This window comes from Zonotrichia albicollis, chromosome 2, assembly GCF_047830755.1.
Source record: "Zonotrichia albicollis isolate bZonAlb1 chromosome 2, bZonAlb1.hap1, whole genome shotgun sequence".
Classification (NCBI taxonomy): Eukaryota; Metazoa; Chordata; class Aves; order Passeriformes; family Passerellidae; genus Zonotrichia; species Zonotrichia albicollis.
The window spans coordinates 59,422,269-59,440,423 of NC_133820.1; the positions used below are offsets into that span (position 1 = coordinate 59,422,269).

Sequence of the window (18,155 nt, forward strand, 5' to 3'; positions counted from 1 at the left end):
GAAGAGCATCAAAGAGCTGACTATTCAAAAAGCACATGGCGAAGTACTCAAGAAAACTTAACACAGCATGCACACTAAACTTCAGGCTCTCAGTGAAGAAAAGCAGCATCTTTAACATGGAACATATATGAAGTCTCCCCTGCAACCCCAGAGCTGGAGAGGCTTTGGGGTAGGGGGAGAAGGAGCGAAGAATTAGGAGCAAAGAAAGGCTTCTGCCAAATTAAGAAGTAAAATCGATTTGTTCAAGACTTCACTAACCAGTCATCTCCCACCCTGCAGATTAAATAACATGGCACTACATGCTGCCAGAAGTGGTGATCCTTGTATCTTAGCCTTCTGAACTAAAACCTGAAGTCGTTTGCAGCATTACTTTTTCCTCACATTAAAGAGAGAAATGCTGATTATAACAGTGGCATCGTAAAAATCTCCTTACTGTAATCTTGACTAAAATACAGATTAATTAAAGAAAAAATCAAGAGAAGTGACAAAGTCCCAGCATTCTCAGACAAAAGAACTGGCATCCTAAGTAGTTATCCAGTGCAACATTGTTGCCAATGGCACCATCTTGAAAGCCATGAGTCTTTTGCAATCCTCCTTTCAGTTTCACGAGGGCAAAGCTGGCAGCATAAGAAACAATTGTAGAAACAACTGCAGTCAAAAGGGCAATTCATCAAAGGTTCTTCAAATGCTATGGAAGACAATACTGCATTTGTTCAGTTTGACATTTTTTAATATTTTAGCAAGAAGCATGTGTATCCTGGGTCAACCAAATATTTCAAACATTATAGCCCCAACCCTGCTCTCTTCATACTCAGAAAAGCATTAGGCTTATTACACTATTTTCATTTACTCCAGAACTGCTTTACGTAGGTGACTCTTTCTATTGCTTTCAATATATAGTAGATATTTGATCACAGAACAGTTTACGGTGCACATTAAGAAAGTTTATGTCTTGTTCTGGACACTAAAACATCTGTGTGATTACTAAAACCAACTGTGCTCTGCCAAGAGGAAGCAGCCTGTTAGTTTTGCTAGTAAGCTAGAATGATTTAGTCATTATATTATGGTATTTTAGCTTTATTAAATTCATTCAAAAGAATGGACTTTTTATTTCCTTCTACTTTTTCTCTTTGGAACATAATCCAACTTTTCCTGGAAGCAAACAGACAGAAGCCCACTCTTGAAGACACTCCTTCAGGAAGTTACTGATTCTTGCCAAGTAATTTCTCAGAAGTAATAGCCCACTTCTCAACCTGATGGGTAAGCCTTCAGATCAAGGAGACCCCACAACTTTCTGCTTTAGATCATGAAGATACAGGATTCTCTGTTACACTGTCTGAACCACAAGTTTCTGTGTAGCTCTGTTTTAAGCTGTCAGTACACATCAATGCCCCCAAACAGCTGAAGAGAATTCAGCCAAGAAAATAACACTGGTATGCGGACATACAAGTCAGTCTATAATTTACTCCCCACTGCCCCCAAAAAAGAGGGCATTTTCTCCTTATATGAAATCACAGGATGTTTTGAGTTGGAAGGACCTTTAAGATCATCTAGTTCCAACTCCATCCCTAGACTAGGGTGCACAAAGCTCCATCCAGCCTGGCTTTGAACACTTCCAGGCGTGGGGCACCTGCAACTTCTCCAGGCAACCTGCTTGAGTGTCTCACTCCCCTCAGAGTAAGGAATTTTTTCTTAACATGCAATCTAAACCTACTGTTTTACAGTTTGAAGCCATTTCCCTTTGTCCTGTCACTATATTCCTGTAAAAAGTCCCTCTCCCACTTTCTTGCAGGCTCCTCCCTTCAGGTACAGGAAGGCAATTAGGTCACCCTAAGCCTTCAGGTAGAATGTTTTAAAGATTCAGATCTCTGCTACAGATATTGGCTTTTTCATATATTTATACCTCGATCTATGTATGGGTTTTCTTTATATACACAAAGCATAAATTATAAATAATCACGAATATTATTATTATTATTGACCACTTTGGTTGATATAAATAAAATTCAGCCATCCTGACTCAGTGAGATCAGAACTTTGCTGAGACAAAGAACAGCCCCCAATGCAGCCAGGACTACAGTAAAGGAGTTCTATCACTGCTAGCAAGTAAGGAATCCATGCTTATTAATGGATAAAAGACTGAATATTAGTCACAATGAAATACAGATGAGATGACAGAGCTCATCTGTCCTCCAGACGAATGCTACACATAAGGACTGCATAATATTGAGTAGTTTGATTTGTACAAAACAGGACTGACTCAAGATGATTTTCTCATTATGCAGTTACCTTTCCAGCACAGACACATGTATGTGTCAAAACCACTGTTTACTATGACAAAATTATTTTATATTTTCAAGTCACATTACATGTGTAGTCTGGAAACGAGAAAATTTTGGTTTTTCCCTTTGATGTAAGGTAACATCAATTTGTAAGACATCAAAATAAAGCTGGAAGGACAGAATTTCTCTCTCTAAAGACTAATAAAACTTAAATGGGGCTAGAGAAAGCTATAGCTTCAATTATTTGTAGTCTTCCACTCTTAATTTCCTCTCCAAAATCCCCCTTTAAAAAAATACCCCAACTGCTGTTAGCATCTGTGCAGTTAATAGCTCAGTGGAATGGTGGTGTAAGTAACAGAGGCCATACTGCTGTCAGAGTTCATAGCCAAAGTTATTCCCACACTTCAGTAAAAGGAAACTGCTTTGAGAATTAAGCCAAACAGCAAACTCTAAGCTACTCAAGACAGTCTCAACATACAACAACCCAACCTGTCACATTAGTCTTCTTTTCAAGTGCTTGTATACTATCAAATCTGTTTCTCAAGGAAGTTCCAGAGCCACTGACTAGGACAAGCAGGCTTCGTAATAAAAGTGACTTTTAAGAAGCAGATTGCTTTTAGCCCATGTTGTTTGCTTAAAGCCCTGGTTTTGATTTAGTAACAATGCACGTATTGAGCAGAAATATGAGAGAACTCGCAGTTCCTGAAATACCCTTTGAGATTTTACTTCTACCCTGACAGCATGACAAGCATCAGAAGTTACTCATACTCCTTGGAATATGTATTTTTCCCTTTTACCCAGGGCTGACTAGGCAATAAAACAACACACAAAGGGGGTTTCCAGAAGGATCTGATACAAGCTGTACTCCCATGACCTTACCTATTCCCCAACAGCCTCTCAAAAACAAAGAACAAGTACATTCATAGATTGTGTCCATCCAACTGGGATCACTTTGACTCCTTAAAGAGTTAGGTCAGGCTTCCTGCCCTTTGGCAGCTGCTCAATGGTGGGCAGGGTGCAACAGTCCACCCTGGACACTTCATTGCTGGCTTCAGTCCCATCTGCGCCCTCTCAGGACTTCTAATGAAGCAGAAAGCAAGGCAGCATTCTCCTGCTTGGGTCAGCCCCTTTGGCAAGCTACTGGAAAGGGGTGCTCAAACCTGTCTTCTGTTTAAGACAAAACCTGAAGTTTAAACGTAAAGTTTTAAAGCTTCTGTTTAAGACAGCACCTAAATTGCCCCATCAGGACAGATAAAGGATATGAAAACACTACATGTGCCCTGAAGGACATGGACACTCCCACACCTGGGAAACACAGACTGCCAGAAGAAGCAGCAGAGATCAAAAAGCTGGAAAAGCAAGGATACAGGGAAACTGGATTTTTCCCTTGTGCCCCAAAACTAAAAGTAAGAGCTCTATAACTCTGCATCCAAGCAGAGGACAGTAGCAGGACTAAAAGTGCTAACCTTAGACTACATGTTTCTAAACCCATAAACTACAGTGCTAAAATACAGGTATGTATATACAGGAAAGGGAGAAACACTACTGAGTTACACAAGCAAGATGCTACGAAACATTCAAGCTAGATCACAGAGATCTTCACTATCTGAACACTTCTAGATCTGTAGGATCAAATAACTCTCATTTAACAACTGAAGAAAAGTTACAGAAGAGCTATCCAAAGCGCCACACATAAATTATGAAAATTAAAGAATTTAGTATTATAGTATCAGAATACCAGCAATCCAGACATCTATGTATTTGTTCAGCTGATACAAGACCCATCTACAAAGCATTAGATCATGAAATGAGAAAACCATGACAGAACTATGAAAATGGTTTTATGTCTGCCAGCCTGTTCAACCTACTTAGTAGTTTTGCTCAAATAAGATTTGTCACAATGTAAACTCTTCTGCTGCACTTTGATTACAAAATTAGTACTTCATAACAATAACATCAGGTAAATGCCACAAGATTGTCCAGCTTGAACACTTTTATCAGAGAAAGTCAAAAGAATATATTTGCTAATAGAACTCTACCAAGATCAATTCATGCTCAATGCTATTTACCTTCAAAATACCAAAAGAAACACAATCCTTCTGTCCTGAAATTTGAGCACAGCAGCTTACAGTGACAAAAAGACAAAAATGGCTGTCCAGAGAGCTTGTGGAAACCACATCCCCAGAAATGTTCAATAAAGGCCAGGTTGGATGGGGTCCTGAGCAACCTGATCTAGGGAATGGAACCCTGGCCCATGGCAGAAGCAGTTGAAACTAGATCTTTAAGGTCCCTTCCAACTCACACCATTCTACAGTTATATGAAAAATAAAAAGGTCTGAAAAAGCAAATATAAACAAGCTTTCTTTGAACAATTAATTTTAAACTTAACTGGCAGCAGATATGTGAGCAATGACAAACTAGATGTGACATAGACCCAAATTCTTCCTCCTGCCCTCAATTCCACCCTTGAAACAGGGCACAGGGCAGTCAGCTCCTCCAGCCCATCCTCTGCCACACAAAGACACACAAAGAGCCAGCAGGAGGGTACAGCCGCCCTTCACCTCCCCAAGTGTCCGGAATAGTGGGGCCTGGGTCTGTGGACCACCTCCCCACAGGCAGTCCAGAAGTTGCCATACAACTGTCACTTTTCATGCTGAATTTTACTTCAGTTCTAAAGCCAAATTAATTGCTGTGCCTATCTTACAAAAAAGGTTCGCTCCTACACCACAGCTTCAACTAGGCTGAATGATAAAATGGAATGGCTGGAGGCTCCTAAAGAGCCTGAAGCCTATCTAGAGGGTTTTAAAAGCGTGACTACAACATGATAACTTGGAAACATGAAAACATGATAAAACATGAAAAGCAAAGGGTTTATAAGAGATGGCGGTACATGGCATCAAGATCTTTCTAAATATCAGCCAACAGCCCAAGATTATTTAGGCTATTTTTCTCTCTTAAATAGCATTACCTTCTCAGCACAGACTATACCCTTAGGGAAGGGTGATGTACATGAACAAATACACATCTCCTGACAGCAGCTTCAGAAAGACACTGCTTGGTCATGCTCTGGCCTTACATCACTCTTAGGCAGTGGTGGAAAAGGAAACAAGCATGAACAAGGGCAGCTTTGCCACTGGCCTCCTTGAAGATCAAAGGAAGCAAAAGCCTCCACTCAGCTGTTCCCTAGTAATTTTCTTAGCTAAGATTATTTGGGAAAAAAATTCTTGATCATTTAAAGCACTTCCAAGTTGCACAGGAATAGAAAAATGGCCTTTGCTAAACACAGACCTATTTAATACTACCTGAGGTGACATTAAAAGGCTTCTTGCCCTGGCCATCACAAGTTTAAGGCAGTTTCTTCACCAGTCATAGTTCAGCCAGAACTGAAATTCCAGACACACTGCAAACCTGAAAGGTTACATGTGTTCCGTGGATAGTTCAGTGTCTTCATACTTTCAAAGCTACGCAGGAGACAACAATCCCAGGTAGTGCTTTTGAGAGGACTGGAGGTGAGATGTATTTGCTTGGTTCAGTGACTGATGAGTTACATCCAAGGGCATTCTCTAAGAGCTGTACTGATAGCGGACATGAAGGACAACTTCATATAACTGTTTTGATAATCTTCAAGTTCCAATATTGTATGTAATCTATAGGAGAGCTCCCAAACAAAGAATTACTCACTGAAACAGTATTAATGTTATATAATCTTGAAGTCATGTAAAAACTGGTTTTGGCAATTTAGTACTTTAGATTTAAAAAAAAAATCCATAAAAGTCTTCTCCCAACCACGGCAACAAATGTTTTACTTGGGGCAATGAATTCTAACAAGAATCAGAAATACCAAAAATGAGTAGTTTTTCAGACTGTATACAAGACCCCTGAAACTGAGATGCTGAGCACCATTTATTCCAGCCTCTCAAGTAGCCAGATGCTGCATTCCTCCCAAAGCTTATTCCCTTAGCTGACAAGATGATCATGTTCACCTACTAAAAAAAACCCCACTATTTCAAAAGTCAGCACCACAAAGATTTTTCAGAGCTCCAATCCCATTGCAGAGAAACATACAGTAACGTAACAATATTCACAACTCCCAGACCAAAATATTCATTCTTATATCCCACAGGCTGCCTTTCTGACTATGTGAACTGAAATTCCACATGGGAAATAGGGATTTAGCCACAATGACTTTGGACATTGAAATCAGGGCAGAACACCATCTTTTGGAAGACACTAGGAGAGTTGAACACAAAGGGTATCTCTTTAAATAATATGTAGCAGTAATTATCCTGGGCTTGGCCAGTAGTCTTCTTTGCTACAAACACATCTGTACTTTGCTGTTTCGAGCTTCCTTCAGGCCCTAGTTAACCTTTGCTCATAAAGCAAGATATGTTCCTAAAATGCTTAATGGAAAAGAATACTGTAACCAACCAACTGCACATATGAACCCAAATTCAAGACTACTGAAATTGCAATACGAGGCAGCAGACATGGCCCTAAAACCACACCGGCCATTTTTACAGCAGACTGCATTCAATGTCTTATTAGAATAAAAAAACACCACACCCACAAACTACCAACCAAACAAAAAAACTGACAAAACCCCATACCAAACATTATTCTTGCTATTTTAGTCCACATTATTTAGCCTGTTTAGTTCTTAAAATATGCAGTTTACTGTACTTCATATTAACATCAGGCTTCTGTGACAAGCTTCGCTACATTAAAGAAAGAAAAAAAACAAACAAACAACCAAAACTGAAAAAGTCTGACAGCAGTTATGACAGTGTGAAAATTAATAGTCAAAACCCAAAACCCAACTAAGAAACCAGGCGATTTAGCACAGGCTTCTGTGATGAAAACTAGAGGCACTCCAGGACTTTATGTTCACTGATTAAGAGAATGCACAGCAGTTAAGTCAGTGGATAGTCAAGGTAACTAATTCCAAGTGCAGATATAAAGGCAGTCTAAGTAGGAGTGTTTTGTCTCCTACAAAATTAGAACATGTGCTAGAAGCATGCTTGGTTCTACATGACTATCATAATGTTTCAAATAATATTTCATTTGAGAATTTCTTCCAGGTGACCACCACAAGAAGTTATATTGAAGATTTATGCTCATGGGAGGTAACTCTACTACATTCCTGTACAACATCTACAGCAACAACTTTTTATTTGCTTCAACACAGCACCTTAGCTCCCAGTATATTGTTAAATAGCAACAACTCCTTCTTGGCAAACATATTTTCTAACACCTTCTGCAAGAATTATCTCTCTGGTTTGCAGATTTCCTTACTGAAGGTTCATGTGGCTTCTGGATGCTGGACAAGCTCGAGTCAAATGATCTACCACAACATCTACTTTATTTGTAATCTCAAGTAGCTAAATAATTTCCATTTCTTAAGAAGCTTCACATACTTTCCTCATACAAAAAAATCCTACCCAACAAGCTAAACAACCTGCTGCTTTCTCTCCCTCCAAAACCATCACTCTGGATTTCTCCAGTGTCCTTACTCGACTTCTCAAAAATACTCTGTCTACCTGCATTATAGGTTTCAACAAAATTGCTAATATCAAGCAGTGAACCACAGAGGAAAGCAAAGCTTCCTCCAGTTACTCTATACTTTTCCAGACTCCCACAGGTAACCCATTTTATCCCTTCCCCTAGTAGGAAGTTTGCTTATCCCTTGCAGATTTAAAAGCAACGAAACATTAAAATTGACATGTGTTTGTTGGCAATTGCTACTGTTAGAAATGATTGTAAATGCAATTGCAAATGATGGCAAAATGCATCTAGAGGCCGCAGGGTAGCCTGTACATAGACAGGTTGGTTTTGTTTGACTTGAAATTCTCTATAATGCATTATGAACTAGGGCTGAAAAATGCCATTTCAGATATGTATCATTTAAAATTCATCTCTACATTAAAATCGACAAAGATTTAATTTGGCTGATCCTAGTCCTTGCAACTTAAACATTCTATTCTCATATACAGCCAGTGCACACATTTCCTAGACATTCACAGGCAGCTCAGGAAGCAAGAGTACTTCTGCTGCTGCACTGCTCGCGTCTTGCTGCTTCTAGTTCTAGAAAGAACTGGAAACAAATCCTACTTTTGTGGCATTAACTCTTGCCCAGCAAAGATATTGGTATCCACTCAACTGAGAAGCTGGACACAAGACCCAATTTGCTTTCATCATGACAGCTTCCGGCATTTTTACTTGATTTCTTTAAAGATAAAAATATAAAGAAAGCCCTAGGCAAGCTTCTCTTTTCTAGTCAAACAAACACCATTCCCTGAAGTGAACAGTAACTTTTCAAAGACCTCTTTTTCCTTGAGTTTTTTTAAAACACACTTAGTTTCCTATCAGTTTACTCAATACATCTGAAGTTTTTATTAAAGTTTATCTAATAAATATGATACCCACTTCAATTACTAAAAGTAATTGTAGTAAGAAAACTCCACAAAATCCCCAAGATTAGGTTTCTTTTTTAAAATTAAACCACCACAGTAATTTCCCTAAAGATTTAGTTATACAATAGATTTCTTTTATTAATATTTACTAAACCTATTAACTCCATCTATTGAACTGCAGATTTTGTCTGTCAAACCCTGGACAAAACTAGAAATCCCTTGAGAACCTGACAATATTAAAACTACTATAGACAGACAAATTAAGTTTTAATAACTTGAAAAGAAAGCACAAGTTTTCAAAAAAGTCACCCAGTTAAGCTGTGAACCCATCCCCCCTTTCCTTACGCTATTTGCAGGTAAGTTGTGAAATATTAATTCTATAATCCAGACAAATATTACTGTACCAGCCTAGATCTTACAAAGACCCTTAACCATTAATTGTCTTTATTCACCCACATTTTCCCAGAGTTCTACTAAACTCCATATTCAAAAGCACACAGCACACACTCTGCTGACCTTCGCCCCCACACCCCAAGGACACAGAATTCTCGGAGCCAGACAACTTCAGTCACCATTAGCCAAGTAATGGAGCCAGGTTATACCACAGAATTTGATACCTTGTCTTCCTACAAATAGCTGAATCTTCTTGTTTCATTGAATTCTGTACTCTAGCTACAAGAATTTGAATTAGTAACAGACACCAAATTCCTCAATCTTTCAAACCAAAGGGAAGATTCACTGTGGCTAGCTTGAAAATCTGCAGCACACAAGCAGCTTACATAGATACCACCAAAACTCAGCATGATGGAAGCTTCAGGAGGACATCTGAATCACCTCAGCTCAGACTGACATTCATTTCCAAAGCTCTCCAAGAAACCATTATATTCTAGCACTTCAGCACTATGATTTTCAGGCCCAGTTAGAACATTGGTTATAATAACTCAGGATTTGGGAATTAGCTGATAATTCAAGATATCCAAATCAGTTTTGTCTTGAACACATGGAGAGGAGATATTGCAAACATTAGCTTAACCTCTACACATCTTAAGTAATTAGAAATGCTTAGTAAATATGAAAGAGCAACACTAATCCTCTAACATCACTATGTCAGTTCAACAACCAGAGATAGTGAGAAAATGCACTTTGACACATTCTCCCATTAAAAAAAAGGCTTACAACACTGTGGAAAAGTTGCATAAGAAGCTTAGAGATTGCCACAAGATTCCTCTGATTGGTTCTACTCTAAGCAGAAGGTTAAAAAGCAGCAGGAACACATACTTAGTCAGGTATTAAATTCATACAGCTGCAGAACTGCTTAATTCTAGTTTCTGTCAGACCAATCAACTCAGAGAAATTCTGTGGGATGTTTTCTAGCTTCAACCAGATGTAAAACATCTTTTTTCTCCTTAATTCCCCTGTGAAGGAAATGTATTCCTATATGTGACTGATGAGAAGGCTTGGAGCAATCAAGCTCCAGTTGCAAGAATGATTCTCTAATTATTATGAAAAAGGAAAGCATCTTTAAAAAATTGTTTAACAAAGTATTGTAAGTCAGTATTATGGGAACCACAGAAGTAAGATCACAGATACCTGTATCTCTCTGTTTTCCAAATACATGATCATGATATACCCTGTCACCCTGAAAAAGTTAGTTCTCTACTATCTTCATTAGGTTAACACTGCATATGAATAAATCCTATTGCTTTAGGCTGGCTACACACCAAGAAAGGAAGACTGCTTATTCTTAAAACCCCCAGACAAACTTGCATGAGCAAGGAACCCCTCCAACGAAAGCATAAGATCAGATAGGAAAGTATCTTGAAGAAGAAAGGACTATTTAGTTCTCGCTCTTCAATACAAAAGACAAATCTGAATTCTTTCTACAGATGTGCAGTATTAACCCCAATCAATCAAGAGGATTAGTATCCATAACTCATCTATACATCAGACACCAGCTTCATCTTTTTCCCCTAAAAACACACCATCATGCTTTAATATCAGAAAAACCCACATTTCATGGGCAGCATCTCATTAAAAAAAAAAAAGTTTAACACTTGATTACACATCCTTATGTTTCCATGGTCTCTTGTGCTTGACAGAAATAAGCACATCAGTATGCTGCAGAGAATCCCATCTTCAAAGCCAACAGATACTTCCCTCACCATCCATCTGAAGCCATGCTTCTATTGTTACACATGCAGCAGAAAACAGATCTGGATAATTCTCTGTGATCATCTCTTGATATAAGCCTTCACATATGTGAAGATCATTAGCGATTTTAAGAGAAACAGTGTTTGTTTCCAGTCATTTTCCTCTAACATATGAGAACTCTTACAAAGGAGACAGCAAATTTTAGCTGGAATTCAGGGAACATGCTCTTCCTTTCTATTTGTACATAATATGATCTATTCTGTCCTATAGCACAGCCAAGGCATTAGCCCACATCTGCTAAATACCAGCTGCCTAAAATCAGCTCTTGTCAGAAATGACCACTACTACAACTTAAAATATGAAAGCAAAAGTAACTTTGAAAACAGTGTGCTTGTGTTTTTTAAAAGCATTCCCCAGCCTTCCCATCCCAGTTTCCACTTACAGAAAGAAGAGTTATTTAGTAACTCTAACTTAGCACTCCTAAGAGTCCTTGCATTCCTTCAGGTCCAAGTACCCCCACTTCATCTAAACCAACTACCACAGTGCCAGAAAACACTAACAGAAAAAAGAGAGGCACAGATAAGCGAGTACAGCCATTAATGAATTCTGAAAAGTGAAAAGCAGGATGAAACAAAAACACCAGCCCAACTCATTCACCACTCACAGCTCAAACCTATTAGTATTATTTCCTGAAAAAGTGGTAATCTAATACTTAAGTTACACAGTCCTGTGTGTACTTAAACCTACAGGTCTAGGTAACACGTACATTCATTCATAATTCTACATAGTACACACAAATCAAAGCAGCTTTTCACACAAAGAGCTGTATATTTTCCACATCCATACAATTAACTTTCTATGCAGATTAGCAAATACCTGGAGTTATGAAAGATCCTATTTGTTCCTCAAAAACAAACAAAAAAAAACCCACTAAAACCCTTCTACCTAACAGTTTTGAAGACTTATCTGATTACTAGACTCTGTTCCTTATGTAACTACTTATTAGCTCCATGAGTATTTCAGACTAAGAAAAACAGAAATTTGAGCAATAGTAAAAGCTTTGTACAATAGAAAATGTATTCTTTCCCTAGTTTTCTTAATTAGTTCCTTGGCAAATCTGCAGTGGTAGACAGAAGAGCTGATTACAATTCCAGGCTGAGTGGAGACTGGAGTAACTTACGAGCCACAAGGCACTAGAGAACTGCTGCAGATGCCCCTCTGAAGGGAGCTGATCCCTGGCTCAAACTGAGTTTGCTCACATTGACCAGTTTTCCAGAATATTAACTTTGTCTGAATGCACTGGGCAGATGATAGCAGGGGAGAAAAAAGCCCCAGCCTCCTCTCTAGTGCAACACACAAGATCTAACCATCAAAGCACCTACATTGCATTAGCAGTACCTGGCTTGTTCTTGTCTTCCCAGCAGTACCTGCGTACCTTATTATTTTTTAGTACAGCTGAAGCATACACGATACCAATGCTTTGGAGCATCTGGAGTTTTAGGTAACTTTTGTTTTAGTCTGAAAAGCTGACAGTATCTTTAGGCCCATTCTTTGGGAGTAATCAGCATGACATCACTGACAAGGCATAGACATTCCTTCTTCTGCAAGAGAATCAGAATCCCAAAAAGCAACACCTTCAAAATTTGTAATTGTGCTTGAGAGATTGAAACATAAATTTACATTAAAAATTCACATGGTGCATACACTGTAGAAATTCTGTAGGTGGAGATAACTCTTCCTGTGTAAGTCATAATGCATGCAAATCTTTCTGAGAAGTCTAATACAGAGGATACTACTGGAACAATACTCTTTGCTCAAATACAAATGTGCTGACAAAGAATTTATTTTTAATGGCCTTCTACTCATGTTGCTCTCCCTTACACAGTCTGAGTTCTCAATGGTTACTAGAAAAAGTTTTAGACAATAACCCAACAAAACCTGCTATTTCTAGCATATGGCTAAGTCAAATCACCAGGTCAGACCTTTACTTCTTAGGAGATCCATGATTCCCAGATAACATCAGATCTACAGGTGCATCAGTATTTAAATACAATGGATAATGATGTCTGTCAAAGATCTCCTTAATTTTTTTAACTCTTAAGAAGTGTGAGAAGGAAATGTGCCAATTAAGAACAAAGATCATGAAAGTCATTGGATAAATTTAATATTCTCAAGGTTAACAGATCCTTCTAAAACCTTGACAGTAATATTACTCTACAGAATAGCTAAAATAAACTAACAACAACATAAGCAAGTTTTCCAGGTCCTCACTCTTCACTGCCAGAATATAAAACATGACTGTATGTAAAGCTTCCCTGCGGATACTAAGGCTACTTGGGAAGTCTAGACATTGACAACAGATGACAAATTCCACTGTGAAACTATGTTTGTTTTTAAGAATACTGCAAACACCATGGTGGCACAAACAGGTACATCCCAACAGGGAATCATGCAAAAGGTATACCTGAACAAGTGGAAAAGCAAGGAGGGCCAGTTTCTGCTTACACTTTCAGGCATATCTTATCAAGACACACGAGCATTGAGGGTTCTTACACAGGAATATCCATTTGCTTTTACTCACACATCTGTGTATTACCCAGGACTGTCACTCTTGGCATATAAGTTCTGTAGAACACAGTCACAGCTCCCTTTACATCAACAGGATTGCTTTACAGCAAAGTACTACCCACAGCTTCAGAACTGGTTCCCTCCAATGTTGTCCCTCCACTACTGTTAAATACAATCCCATGTGATAAACAACTGATACAATTCCCAGCTTTTCTTTTTACAGGATTTATGGGTAGGAACACACATAACATTCCTTGGCTGTAGTACCCACTCTCTCATTACATGTTTTTCAGCCAGGGCCCTCTGGTCATCCAACTTCCCTTCTTCAGGTACCCTATTTACTGCTCCCACAACTCAAAATTCTCCAAGATGCCAATGAAAGAAAATTTTTCAGGTTAAGAGCTGCACAATAAGACTTTCTGTTGTTCCAATTTAATTAAACAGAAACTGAGTCCAAGAATTACACTCAAAGTAAATCTCATGCTCAAAATATTCTCATTTCAAAAAGCTTTATTAGGAAAAGAAAAAGCAAGTGAGTATATGTATGCATGTGGTAAAGTCTATAAGGGATAGACATTTGCAGGTTATTATGCTAAGTTTCAAGAATTCAGCTGAATCAAGCTAGGGATTAGTCTTTTCTATTCCCAGGAGTTCCCTGAAGAGAACAGAAATGATTGATTTTTCCCTTCAAGCACATGATTTAGAAAAAAACTTATCTCTCAAAACCAAGCAAAGACAGTTGTTCGATCACATCTCACCTACTGCTGCATGCCAAGGAGCAGAAGTGGGAGGGAAAAGTCACACAGGGACTGCACAAAGGGGTAAGTGTATCAATATTTAAAAGCTCTAAGCTCAACTTGGATCTTGTAAAAAGTCATTTTCAGTATTAATAGATTTCAAAGGTGGAATATATTAAATATAATGCTACAGAATTTCAGTGTGAGAACCTTCAATTTTAGGCTCAGTTCAACAGAAGTCAAAATTTCTGTTAGACGTGTAACACAAATATTACTGTGGAGATCCCACACTGAAAAATTGGCAATAAAAGTACTTAAAGACACCTTAGAATGAAACAACTAGAGGTAATTATTAACAAAACATAGGTTTTGTATTCAAACATCTATAAAATCCAAGTCTACATTAAAAATGGCAGTAAGAGTATTTTAGAGAAAACCCATAGACTTAGTTTAGACAGAACGCAAGATTAATACAAAGCATTTCTGATGTACCTGTTCAGAAGCTCCACAAGTTTGTATTATTCTTTAGAAAAAATACAGATTATCTGAGCTAAAGTATCACCTCCTTCAATATTCATGAGGTATCATGTGATAACATTTTCTTCACTTGAAAGGCCAGCAACTACATACGGGGATTCTTTTCTCATCTGACATGCCATGGTTCTCCATTTCCTTTTTTTCTTTTTCTTCCATAGAACCATAGAAAAGTTAAGAGTTGAAATGGACCTTAGAGATAATCTCACTTCAACCCCCCTGCCATGGCAGGGACACATTCCACTTGACCAGGTTGCTTAAAGCCCCATCCAGTCCAGTCCTGAACATCTCCAGGGATAGGGAGTCCACAGCCTCTCTGGACAACCTGTTCCAGTGTCTCACCACCCTCACAGCAAAGAATTCATTGCTAACATCTCATCTAAACCTGCCCTCTTGCACCTTAAGGCCATTCCCCCTTTGTCCTATCACTATATGCCCTTGTAAACAGTCGCTCTCCAGCTCCCCTGTCAAGGATTTTGGATATTGGATACTCTGCAAAGTGCTATAAGGTCTCTCTAAATCCTTCTCTTCTTCAGGCTGAACAGCCCCAAATCTCTCAGCCTGTCTTCTTAGCAGATGTGCTTCAGACCTCTGGTCAACTTAGTGGCTCTCCTCTGGACTCATTCCAAGAGGTCCACGTGTTTCTTGCATTGGGAGCCCCAGAGCTGAACACAGCACTCCAGATCAGGTCTCATGAGAGCAGGGTAGAGGGGGAAAACCATCTCCCTCAACCTGCTAGCTGTGATGCTTTGGATGCAGCCCAGGATGCCTTTGGCTTTCTGGGCTGTGAGTGCACATTGCTGGGTCATATGGAGCTTTTTGTCCAAACAGCCACACGTCTTTTTACTCAGGGCTGCTCTCAATCCATTCTCCTCCCAGCCTGGACTTATGCTTGAGACTGCCCCAACCCAAGTTTAGCACCTTGCATTTGGCCTTGTTGAATTTTATGAAGTTCACACAGGCCCACCTCTCACACCTGTCCAGATCCCTCTGGATGGCATCCCTTCCCTTCAGTGTACTGACTGCACCACACACAGCTTGGTGTCACAGGCAAACATGCTGGGGGGTGCCAGTTCAGGTTCTGAAAGCTTCCACTAGTTTTTATGTTTGCTGACAAATTTCCAATACTGTTTATAACTGGATTCTGTAACCAATGTTTCCTACACAAAAAGTTCTTGGAATCACATCAAGGTAACTGGAAAATAACACTTAGCTGGTGATAATTTTGGCACAGTAGTTATACCCTCTTCAACCAGATTTACAGATAGCCAGTAACTCCTCTAGCACTTCAAGACACAGGGTTTGCATCTCCCACCCAATCGCAACCTACCAAGTCTAAATGCAAATGTCAGATGCTGCCAGATAGTTTCATCTGTTCTCCAAATAGCTCTAATAGAAAGCAGATATTGAAGTGATATCCAATACTGATATGGACATGGAAACATTTAAAAAAAGATACCTCCTGGGAAGATTCACGTACAAATACAGGATTTTGCTATTTAATTTTGGCATATGTATGCAAAGCATGGCAACCATTTGCAGAACACTTTTTATTTTAGATCTCACAAGCTGCTTTATATAGACAAGCTCACAATGCAGGTGTGGTTAGAGCTGTTCTGTGCAATACTGAAGCTAGAGAAAATCAAAAACAAGTTTTCTTCAGATGCTATTCCTACAGCTATACCTTAAATTTAACTGTATTCCTGATGGCATGCTGCAGATTTTTCCAGTTTGCAGCAGAATCAAAACCATGCACCTAAGAAGTTGCTCATTCTGAGACTTCAGATTGATTTGCACAGTTTGTGACTGAAGACCTCTGGAGTACACTTTACACAATACATTTGTGTTTTAGCATGAACTGCTTGTCTTGTTACCCCTAAGGGTAAGCAAGAAAAATTTATTGTGAAAGCCTGAAAACTTTCCATCTTGTAAGCAACACCTCCCTCTGTCAAGAACTACATCAGAATTTGCTTACTTACATCTAGTGAATCTTCGTTGACCAGGATGAGAGACATACTCTGCGAAATGAGTCTGCAAGAGTACCCTGCAAGAGGGGGAAAAAAAAAAGACAAAACACAAAGACTTACTTTTTGGAAGGATATTTAAGGTTCAAGTTCAACCTTAAAATAAGCATCTACAGGTCAAATGACAATTTATTTTTTGAGCAGTTACTCCTATCAGGCAGACTGCTGCAAACTTTGCTGTATAGGACACACTCCAAGATGACAGATGTACTAGAAACATGGGCTGCACTCTATCTGCATTTTCAAATAAATCACTTGAGATGTTTTAATTAAAGAAAACACAGTATGAACTGGATGCAGTAAATATAGCCTATAGCCCTACATCAATTTTTTTTCCCAAGTCTACAAGAAGGCAGGTTTGCCTTCAGTATATCACAGGAACAGATCCGAATGCATGGCTGCATCTACGCCAGATGACTGGAAGTGCACACATGTTTTCAGTTGATGCTACTAAGCTTCCTTAGCCCACACAAAGCTTACATGAGCATTTTTTACTCCTGAGTGTTCAGTATGGAAGGTTCTGAGCTTCATCATCAAGAAGTACAGATCAATCACACTCACAGAGTCCATACCGACTCCTATAGACAAAAGCTAACAGGACTACATTATTCTTAGTGTGGGGCTGGGACATGAAAAAAGAAGAGCACCCAGAAGGCAATTCTGTACATCTCCCAGCACACCAAAATCCAAAACAAAAACTCTCAAGACAGAAGAAAATCTCTTGTTTTTATAGGAGTTTAATGATTTACAAAATAAACAGGTTAATTCTGCTCATATTAACAGCAAGAGACAAATGCCAACTTGCATTCAGAGTGACACCACTACGTTATCCTAAAAGCTCATGCAAGTTCACTTGGGATTGGCATAGTGACAGCTTCATAAAATAGCAGAGAATTAATTTATTTGAAGCATACATCTTTTATTGCTCATCTAAGCTACATGGGAAAAGGAAATTCAATACAAGTATTTTTTACTTCTATTTTTTTTTTTATAGAAATGAATTACAGCAATTAAAAAAATTGCTATCAAATAAAATGGGATCTTGGGAAGTCTCTTACTTTTCTTAAATGGAGACTGGAGGGGATTGCAGTTATAAGAGTAATGTCCCAGTGAAGAACCACTGCAAGGCTGACAGATTCAAAAGCTGAACACCACAGTCACCATAAAAAGATGAAGCGCTTCTTTCCATATCTTGCAACAGCAAGAGAAGAACTGAGGCACGAAATCATCTGTGGGATTCTTGGCTCCTTAGAAAGGCCATAGTGGGTCATCAATTGCAATGCAAATCATTTCCTCAGGCTACAGAGTTTTTATAATTGGGCTAGTTTTGTAGGTATAACCCAGGGTTAACATGTCTGCATGTGAGACTTCTGTAAAGAAAGTAAATCCCTCTCCTTTCCTTTGAGGAAGACATGCTTGTATCATAGCCAGGCACTCTCAGGCAGCAGG

The 18,155-nt window shown here is 38.9% G+C and overlaps 1 protein-coding gene across 5 annotated transcripts in view; it reads right to left on the reverse strand.

Moving 5' to 3' along the window:
• Positions 1-18,155, reverse strand: part of ATP8A2 (ATPase phospholipid transporting 8A2) — a 313,460-nt gene that overhangs the window by 199,489 nt on the left and 95,816 nt on the right. For all 5 annotated transcript variants that reach the window (XM_074535255.1, XM_074535256.1, XM_074535257.1 and 2 more), the window contains one exon: positions 16,662-16,726. In XM_074535255.1, coding sequence (XP_074391356.1) covers positions 16,662-16,726 — 65 coding nt within the window. The remainder of the gene's footprint in view (positions 1-16,661; positions 16,727-18,155) is intronic.